General features: G+C 47.6%; 1 protein-coding gene across 1 annotated transcript in view; it reads left to right on the forward strand.

The window, feature by feature from the left end:
- The first annotated feature begins 2,912 nt into the window (after positions 1–2,912).
- Positions 2,913–10,731, forward strand: part of EEPD1 (endonuclease/exonuclease/phosphatase family domain containing 1) — an 84,816-nt gene continuing 76,997 nt past the window's right edge. Inside the window, exon 1 of the mRNA XM_034761200.1 lies at positions 2,913–4,412. Within this exon, the coding sequence (XP_034617091.1) occupies positions 3,553–4,412 (860 nt within the window). The 5' untranslated portion in view covers positions 2,913–3,552. The remainder of the gene's footprint in view (positions 4,413–10,731) is intronic.

A 10,731-nucleotide genomic window follows, 5' to 3' on the forward strand; every position in this document is an offset into this window, starting at 1 on the left:
GTGAGAAAAATTCAGCACCTGCTACCTAATCTCTCAGACTGGGGAGCTGGTTAACCAGGGAGCAGGCAGTCCTCCTCTCTGGGCTGCCTGTCAGGGTGGAAGTGGGGGAATCTCAGGAAGCCAGCTGTCCAGGGAGGGAGCCTGGGAGCTGGGTAGCCTGGTGGGCTTCTGGAGAGCTGGAGATCCCAGGGAGCCCAGCAGTTCTCCAGGTGAGCAGCTAGGGCATGCTGCCAAGGAACCAGGAAATATGATTTCCATCCAAAGGTTTGATAGAATTAATATATTCCTTCCAACAGGACTGTGATCAAATCAACACTGAACCTTTTTGGGCTAGATTCAGAAGGGGAACTTAATCCACTGGGATTCACAGCTGTGAACCCTTTCCTGGAGATAGGGCTGACCTGGCTTAAGTGCCTTTCTCAAGATAAATTAGAAGGTGGTAGTCCGCTTGTAACTTTTAGCCTTGTGGTTAGAGCACTTACCCAGGCTGTGGGAGACCCAAGTTGAATTCCACTATCTTTTTGTTATTGGCCGATTGTGCCCCATATCAGTCTTTCCATGATTGTGCTCAGGATTATTGTCAGGCTAGCCAATTTATAGTTTCCTAAATCATTGAAATGTTGGCACAATATTAGCTTTCTTCTTATCCTCTGGAACTTCCCCATTGTTCCAAGATTAGTTAAAAATCAACACTAATGGTTCAGAGTTCTCTCCAGCCAATTTTAACTTGTACCAAAGAGTATTATCTGCTTTTTCATATTTAAAATGTTTAATAATTGCTGCTTAACATCTTCCCTAGTTACTGATGGAACAGAAACAATTTCATGTTGGTGACAAGGGTTTTCCTCTTGGCCCTGCTCCAATCAACAGTCTTTTTTATTTTTAAATACAGAGGGCCCAATTCTGCCCACAGATTCATAGGCACAACTCGCATTGATTTCAGTGCTTAGTTACTTCTTTAATCAGTTTGTTTAACATTTATTCAATCTATCGTAGAAATCTACCATTACAAAGATGAGAATTTTCTACACTACAGTAATAGCTCCTGGCGCTCTTATCCCAGTATTACTGCAGTGCAGAGAACACTCTTTTGAATTGTTCTAATCTGTGCTTTGCAGAATTAGGCCCAATGTGACTTCTGGTGCATTGGAAGCTGCTCTTATGGTATTGAATTCACTATATTTTCAATGCAGATGGAATCATTTAATCACTTGAATAAGCACTTCTTGCACTGACAAACTAAGCTACTAATTTTCTACATTTCTTGTAAATTCAAACAGGAAACAAATGTGTAAGGTCATGTAAAATACACAATACAGTACTCCCTGCAAATGTTAAAGCACTGGTGCATAAGTGAAGCCCAATGGCCCAGTGCAGCCAGCTCTTCCCTCAAATGTTAAATCTTCTTTTCCTGCACCTTTGGTGAGAGGTTTAAGCTGGTCAAAATGCTTTCTATTTTTGGTGTACTAAAATACTTTATATTAATCTACCATAGATGATGCAAAAACAAACTGCTATTGTGACTGTGTCCTTTTATTTTATTAGGTGTATCATAGAGAGCCAGTAGTCACTTCTGATGTTCATATTAAGTATTTGTATTATACTATTTTAATCTAGCTGTGCACATACCTGGCATCTTTAAACATATGTTGCTCTTTTCCTCATTTTTCTGCCCCTGTTCCTTCCAATTAGTTTTACACCCACTTGTGATGCCACAGACTGTAAACTCTTTGGGACAGAGTCAATCTTTTTCAGGGTTTGAGCAGCATGTAGCACAATGGGATCTGCGATTATGCCTTTGGACTTTGGTGAGGTCTCATAATACAAATACATGGCTGAAGATGGAAAGGTGCCACCGTGGCTCTCCTGTGTTGCAAAGTTTGGACATACCGCCGCAGGTTAAAGGTTTACCAAGCCACTGGAATCTGTGCTGATTTCCAAGGCATGCTGGGGTCAGTCATCCACCACGCCTAAGCGCGGATCTGTGCCAGGAGACAAGTCCTTTTTAATAAGGGCACCCAGAAGGGCTGATGTCCAAATGCTGCGACCATCAAAAAGCCCTTGCAGATTAACTGCAACTTCCCAGGCACGAAGCACCGGCCGCAGGTTAGCACGGGTTTGCAGTCAGATCCATTCATTCATGTCTGGATGTCTGGGCAGCACTCGGAAAACACAGCGCCTTTATCCAATAAGCTCTACGTATGGTCATGACTCTCTCCCCTCTCTTTCTCCCCTGCACCATGGTTTCTGACCAAGTGCCAGCCACTTGAGCAAGAACCCAGGAAAAGCACCTTGGGGGTGAGAATTGCCCTGCGTAGCTCTGACAGAGAGATCTCTAGACTTCCCCGCTCCCCGCAGCTGCTTGGTCCCCGCTATGCTGACACCACCAAGGGTGACCAGACAGCAAGTGTGAAAAATCGGGACGGGGGTGAGGGGGTAATAGGAACCTATGTAAGAAAAAGACCCAAAAATCGGGACTGTCCCTATAAAATCAAAAGTACTTGTGGCACTTTAGAGACTAACAAAGGTGCCACAAGTACTCCTGTTCTTTCTGCGGATACAGACTAACACAGCTGCTACTCTGAAACCTATAAAATCAGGACATCTGGTCATCCTAACACCACCTGAAGACCGCAGTATCCAAAGGGCACGCCAAGCAGGGAAGGGCTCATCAGCCACCCCTCCGGCTCAGCTACCTGTCGCTCCCGTCAAGGCTGCTGCGGCCGCAGGTTGGGCTCTGCATGGGAGGCAGGGAGCCCATGTGATCAGCCCTGGAGGAGGCCAAGGCAGCTGGCGCCTCCTCCCCTGCGGAGGGAGGGAAGCGCTGGTGCCAACCCCGGAGGAAAGCGAAGGGGCAGAGGCGGTGCAGGATCAGCAGCGCCGTTGCAAGGGGCTGGTGGGCGTCTGAGCCTGAAGTCAGCAGCGGGGAGAGCCAGGCGCATCGGCCTTTGCTCTGCGGTGACCGGGGCTGGGAGGCGGGGAGGGAGCGAGTTGTATGCGGGGCTGGATAAGTCCCGGCGGGGGCAGCAGAGGAGGCTCCTTCCCCTGCCTCGCTCTGCGCAGTCAACAAGCAGCCCGGGGCGGGGAACAAACTCCGCGAAGAGGAAGGAAGCGGAGGGGGGCACCCCCAGCGGCTCGGCTGCTTGCTACGGACGCTGTCAGTGTCTGCCCGGCTCTCGCTCGCTGTCTCCAGGCCGGGGCCACGCTGCAGCCCGGCGGGCCAAGTGGCTGCTCAGGGGCAGGTTGCCGGCTGGCGTGTGCGGAGCGGCGAAGGGGCGGGGATATTTTTAACTTCCCCTCTGCTTTGAACCCTCGCCCCGCTGCCAAGTTCGCTAGTCTGGAGCCGAGCGGCTGCAGGCCCCTCCCCCTGGGCGATGCGGGGCTGGGCCGGGAGAGCTCCTACTAGCCGGGGCAGTGGCACAAGTCCGCTCCCAGCGTCGCAGTCTGAGGGGCGCCCCGCGCTGCTTTGAACCCGCAGCTCGCCCCGCTCGCGCAGCAGGCAGGAGAGCTGCCCCCCGCACCGCGGGCTAGGATCGAATCGCGCCGCCGGCCATGGGGGGCAACCTGGGCTGCCACCGCTCCATCCCCCGGGACCCCTCGGACCTCTGCCACAGCCGCAAGTTCAGCGCGGCGTGCAACTTCAGCCACATCCTGGTCAACCAGGAGCGGCTGAACATCAACAACGCCACGGAGGAGGAGCTGATGACCCTGCCCGGCATCACCCGCACCGTGGCCCAGAGCATCGTGGAGTACCGGGAGTACATCGGGGGCTTCAAGAAAGTGGAGGACTTGGCGCTGGTGAGCGGGGTCGGGGCCGCCCGGCTGGAGCAGGTCAAGTTCGAGATCTGCGTGAGCAGCAAGGGCAGCTCGGCGCAGCACTCGCCCAGCTCCCTGAGGAAGGACCCCAACCCCGAGGCGCAGCATCACCTGGCCGCCGCCAGGCTCAACATCAACACGGCCACGCCGGCCCAGCTCATGAGCATCCGCGGCGTCACGGAGAAGATAGCCCACGGCATCGTGGACTACCGCAAGGAGCACGGGCCCTTCAGAAGCATCGAGGACCTGGTGAAGATGGACTGCATCAACTCTTCCTTCCTGGACAAAATCAGGCACCAGATTTTCACCGAGAGGTCACGGCCCCCTTCCACCAATACCAACGGGGGGCTCAGCTTCACTGTCAATCCTCACCCCAGCCCCACCTCTCTGAGCCTCCAGAGCGAGGACTTGGATTTCCCACCTGGGGGCCCGACTCAGATTATATCCACTCGCCCCTCGGTGGAGATGTTTGGCGGGGTGAGAGATGGCAAGCCTGTGCTGAGGGTGGCTACCTGGAATCTGCAAAGCTGCTCTGTGGAAAAAGCCAACAACCCTGGCGTGCGAGAGGTTGTGTGCATGACACTGCTGGAGAACAGGTAAACTGCTCAAATGAAATTGTGTTACTTGGCGTTTGGTGCCTTATGTTTCCAAAAAGCTGTGTACTTTGATCCTCATTATTACTTCACAAAGTTTTATGTACTACCCTCATTTTTCTTGGCTCATCCTTAACTACCAGGTGGTGATGGTGGTCCCTCAATGCTTTGGACCTAGTGGGTTAGTGTATACTTTGGGAATGTGTATTATGGAAAGATCAAATGGGCATACTCTCTGTTTCCCTCTGTCATGGCAATACAAGCCCAGGCATCTAAATTTCTTTAGCAAGTTTTGTGTGAATATATAACAGATTATATTTTTAACTTAACTACCTAGGCCTATAGTCCAACCTTCCAACCCTTACCAAATGAATCTAGTATCAGAGGGGTAGCCGTGTTAGTCTGAATCTGTAAAAAGCAACAGAGGGTCCTGTGGCACCTTTAAGACTAATAGAAGTATTGGGAGCATAAGCTTTCGTGGGTAAGAACCTCACTTCTTCAGATGCAAATTAATCTAGAGCACATTCAGAAATGCTTGGGATCTTTAGCCAGTGTAGAATGCTGCAGTTCATCTAGTACCATGTAGCAAGCCATTATGGGCACCCACCATTGCTCTGTGATGTGCAGTAGTTATTTACTCACAGGTGCGATTCAAGGTGTAAATGTTCTGGGACATTGTCATGGTAAAGGTGGTTGCAATCTGCTTACATCTCTTTTTGTCTGTCTGGTGCTGAATGCCCTATGACTGGTAGGAGCCTTCAGAGGGGAGAGTAATGCCTCTGGAACCTGCTATCTCAGGCAGTCTGCCAAACCATGGTTTTAGTGAGCTTAAGGGCACAGTTCAAGACCTGTTTGTCTGGTCAAAGATTGGACTGACCTTTAGTAATGTCATGAAATAGTTCTTCTGTTCTTTATGAGTAAGAGGTTGTGCTATATTTTGTAACTGTTTCATTAATGTAACACAAACTTGTGCTTGGATGATGGGGATCTATATACATTTCTATGATAAATAGTTGCTTGCTAAACTCTCTGTTTTAAATTGAAGCCATTTTCCCATCATACAACTGCAAAAGAACTCTGAAAACAACTTTTCTCTCCCCCCTCCTTCCACAATTAAAAAAACAGCTGATCTGATTTTGTTGTCCAATGTTGTGAAACCAAACTTTGCTCCCTTGCAAGTTTTAACCTGAAACAGAGTTGTTTGGACGACTCTCAAACCTCTGAAAATGGGATATTTTGGGAGTGGAAGTGCTGACAAGCCATTATCTATTACAGTATTACTAGCACTATTTTTTTTTCAAAACTATACTGTCAAGTTGAATAATGGTAATTGTTTATGTGATTGCAGAAGTCAGGCTAGCTAGAAAGACAGTATGTTTTGTCACACTATGTTGCAGTTCTTGTTTTGTTTAAAAAAAAAATAAAATAAAGCCATGGCAATAGGCAGGAGAAGTGTGCTGACAAGGCTGTGCTGCAATGTTCTTGCATTGCAACGTATCATTGGTGAGCCAAGTGTTTTGACACAGGAAACTTATTTCCTACAGGCATGCTATGGTTTGATAGCAAGAAAGCTATATGGTGATGAAATGGTATAAACCTCTGAGTGTTTGGATGTCCTGCTGCCCATTTCAGCCTAACATTTTTAGTATTCCTTGACCACTCTGCTATTTCATATTTCCTGTGCTTTCCCTTGACCATGATCAATCTCCTGTTAGAAACTGAAATTACCAGCCAGTTTTTTAGTCGGAGAAGAGCATAAGTGATCTTAATTTATTTGCTGTTTATATTAAAAAAAATCATCACCATTACTAGCTGAGAGTGGCAGTCAATCATTTCCAACTCCACTGGAGAGTGATTTTTTTCACCTGTAAGTCGGAAGCAGCCAGGAATAGTGTGGAAAAGTAAGGGATATCAGTAAACCTCACTAAATAGGACAAAAGGAAGGCCAGAGGGAACACAAATGGCTGAGGAAACAAACAAATGCAACTAAAAGTAATTCTCAGGATGATTAAATTCCAGTACTGAAAGGAGAATGATTTGATTTACATAGGACCTAATCTTGTGATGTGTTGAGTGCCCTCAACTTCTGTGCATTGAGCTAGCTCAAAGAGCCAGTGGTGAATTCAGAGGGAGTTGCGAGTGCTTGGCAAATTCTGAAAATCAAGGCACAAATTTTTAAGAACAGGCAATTCAGTTGCATTTGCAAAATATGCACATGTAATTATGCATGCAGAACAGAGAATTGTATGCATATTTGCATATTTTGTACATAGTTACTTGTACAAATACCCCAAAATATGTAAAAAGAACAGGAGTACTTGTGGCACCTTAGAGACTAACAAATTTATTAGAGCCTAAGCTTTCGTGGGCTACAGCCCACTTCTTGCGGATACAGACTAACACGGCTGCTACTCTGAAACCTGCCAAAATATGTACTCACTCTATGAATATGATTTAGATGACTGTCTTTGAAAACATGTTCCCCAAAATGTTGATTGAGCCTATTGCTAATGTAATTTTTAGTTTTTACAGTTTGTAGACTAGTTTAGGAATTTACGTTGAACATGCACTCAAAACCATGCATACACACACTTACTCTCGGAGAGTATGGTCTGAATGGTTTCTAATCAGGAGCACATGCATGGATAATGAGAGTCTGGAAGGAAGTGAGAAAGACTAGAGCATATAGCTAAGCCTACATTTCCCAGGAAACTGAAGTAAATGTGGGTTAACAAAAAGAAGGGGGGGGGATGCTAGCAATAGGCTCATTCAGCACTTGAGAAGCAAGTGGGAAAGAATCTCCTCTTACTCATACTAGTGCTATGGAAGTCAGTGGAGTGATGCTGCTGTAAAATTGACTTCATTGAGCTCAGCATCAGGCCCTGCTGTATGTATTAGTGGAAAGGTTTAAATTCCCATCTCCAGTCATGTACTTGTTGGAAAGTGATAAAGTGCCCAGCAGACTAATCCTTGCCCAGTTAGATTATCTTCCGATAATAATCAGCTGTGGAAATTCAACTCTTGCTTGCTCAGTCATGAATACAACACAGAGGGCTTATCAGCACTTGTTGAGTCCAATGGCATCAATGAGGCACAAAGGTGAATGTTTAAGTAGCTCAGAATGTAAAGTGAGCAGATCACATTTGTCACTTACATTTCCAAGCATTGATTCCACCTGTTGTCCAGTGGATTAGGCAGTCTGTTTAGCCTTATCATTTAGCTTGCAGGAATGCATGCATGCTGTGAATGACAGGTTGCTAATGTATTTTCTGCACAGCTATATTAAGATAAATGAACATTTTGTACACACTTCCTTGTTACAGTATATTGTCTAAGGGGCTGGAATACTCTGTGCACCCACAGAACTGCTCATGCTTATTGAGGGCCTGGTCCTACACTGCTTGGCACCATGTACAGTCCTCTACATCTGTGCTGTGCAATGGTATGAAACACTGCTAAGTTAGGATTACACTCACTTTGCATAGGTGTAAAGATCTGCACAAAGTGCAGGGCAGTGGGGAATCAAGGCCTCTTTTCTAAGGCTGCCTCTGGCTGTGGTGCTGTTTTTCTGATGACCAGCCCACAGGAAGTAGCTTTGAGACTGCCAGATTGTTTTACACAAGCCATCACACAGTTCTGTTAACAGCTTATTTCAGTAACTATCAACCCTGGCCAAATTACTGTCTGTATCTGCTTACTACCTGTGTAGGACAGCCAGTTGCTCTAACAGGTGAGGACAGAGGGTGAAGGTCCCCCCCTTTGTTAATATAAATACCATTCAGGCCCTGCATAATCTATATATGAAGAATGGTAATACAGGGAGAGGGAGTACTGTGTCCTTTGGTTACAGAAAGAGCAAGAAAGGGTCAGAACTCCTCATTAAACTAGAGAGTACCCTCTTTAAGAATGAGAAAAAAATATCGAGCTCAGGTCCAGAGGTGCTAAGGTTCTTTAAGGATAGCGGCAAAAGGAATGCACTTTGATTGCTCTAGCATCAGCTGCACAAAGTCCATATGCATGATCTGTTACCAGTAAATTATTTTAAAACCCATTACTGTGATACAAAAACAAGGAAGCACAGTAACACCCCCCCACCCCCCGCAAACACTTTGTTACATATATGAAAGGGATCCATTGTTAGCATTGCATGCAGAAATTGAGAATCAGATATTTTCATTCCCAGGACTAGAGAAAGTTCAGTAATTTTAGAAGAGATTAACATGGCTGATGTGCTGGAGAACATGTAGTGTAATTGGATTAAAGTATCAAATGTATAGTGAAGTTAACCAAACTTGCAACATTTCTGCAGACCTAGTTCAAAAATCCAGGATTTATTTGTATCAAAATGCAGATCTCCATCCCCCTAGCTGCCCTTAGTCCCCCAGTGTAAATGCAGGCACTTTAGAGCAATGGTTCTCAACCTGTTGTCCAGGGTCCATGGACCATATCTAAGGGGTCTACAAAAGACCATTATTGGACTGAAAACCGACTGAACAGAATTCCGCTATATAGAGAGAAAATAGATTTCCAACGGGTCCGCACCTCCATCTGACATTTTTTAGGGGTCCACAAATGAAAAAAGGTTGAGAACCACTGCCCTAGAGCAGTTTGTATCCCCTCTGAAAGATTTAAAGTAGCAGAATTTGGTTTTGAGAGGTAATAAGATAGTTAATGGACATGTTGGTTGGTGAGTCGAGAGGGTATTCTGTATGGTTATTATAAGGAAAAAAATGTTATCCCCACTGGTATGGCCCTGGCTTTGACAACAATCGTTAAATAGCATAGCTTCAGTTTAGCATCGATGTTGAGTTTGTGTGGTTTAGTGGCATTGCAGGGTGTGCTGAACAGTTCTGAAGTATTTCAGAACAAGTATGCATCAAGTCAGTATACTGTCCATGAGAATGCAGTGTTGCGCTGGAGCCTCTGCAATGGAAGGGTCCTTCACTGGCTGTACTCTGGTGACAGTAAATTCTAGGTGGCCAGTGAGTGGTCTGAGGTTTACTGCAAAATCATGATACAGTAGTGTGGTGAATCTTGTAGTTCAGTGATGCATTTGATAACTCAGTATTTATTGTATGCTGCTGATTGCTTGTGGGCCAGATCTTGACTTGCTTTACTTACAGATGTGTAGTTCTCTTGACTTCAGTTCTGGATCAACCAATATGTCTCCTGGGCCTTCCAATGCAACATGACCCCCCTCTGCCTGGCTGTGCTTTAAAAGCACAATCTATCTTAAGATTTGTAGGCTGTATTTGGCTCCCAGGCAGTATGTTGAGTACTCCTGGGCTAGTACATGCTCACATTAGGTCCAAATCCACACCCTCCTTCAGCAGTGTGGACATATCACTAGGGGATCAGGACAATTTCCAGCGGGCCACACAAGTCCCTGTGTGATGCACAGCATAGCTTCACAGGCACCCCCTATCTGTGAACATGCCAGGAGTGGTTTGAGTTGAGCATGGGTAGGCTGGGGAAGGTGAGGGACTGTAGAAGGACACCACTTCATAGCTCCTCCCATTCTCTCTTTTGGAAGGTAGGTGCCTCAAAATGGACCATATAGAGCCTACTTCAGCCATTGGGCTTCAGTAGTCTTTGCAGAACAGCTGGAGAGCTGCATCAGGGTTGCTTCATGGCCTGGATTAGGAGGGGAGAGAGTTCCTTCCATTTTCCACCCCACAGTCTTCCCAGTAGAGTGGCCCTGCTACTCGGGTATGCTCTGGGCTTAAGATTTGCTTAGGGTTACCATATTTCAACAATCAAAAAAGAGGACGGGAGGAGCCCCGCCCCTGTCCTGCCCCAGCCCCACCCCTGCCCCTTCCACTCCCTCCCACTTCCTGCCCCCCTCAGAACTCCCAACCCTCCCTCCCCACTCCTTGTCCCCTGACTGCCCCCTCCTGGGACCCCTGCCCCTAACTGCCCCCCAGGACTCCACCCCCTACCTAAGCCTCCCTGCTTCTTGTCCTCTGACTGCCCCCTCCTGAGACCTTTCCCCCCATCCTAACTGGCCCCTTAGGATCTTATCCCCTACCCGTCCCCAGACTGCCCCCTCCTGAGACCCTCCCTCCATCCTAACTGGCCCCCTAGGATCCTACCCCCTACCTGTCCCCTGACTGCCCCAACCCTTATTCACACCCCCACCCCCAGACAGACACCAGGGACTCCCACACCCCATCCAACCACTCCCCACCCCCTGACAGCCCGCCCCCCCCCTTCTCTCCCCTGCACCTTGAGACCCCTCCCCTTCCCCCACTCCCTCCCCCTCCCCCCCCCCCCCATTCGCCGATCCCCCCCTGGCCGTCCGCCCCCGGCCCCCGGCACTCTG

This window comes from Trachemys scripta, chromosome 2 (genome assembly GCF_013100865.1).
Source record: "Trachemys scripta elegans isolate TJP31775 chromosome 2, CAS_Tse_1.0, whole genome shotgun sequence".
Lineage (NCBI taxonomy): Eukaryota > Metazoa > Chordata > Testudines > Emydidae > Trachemys > Trachemys scripta.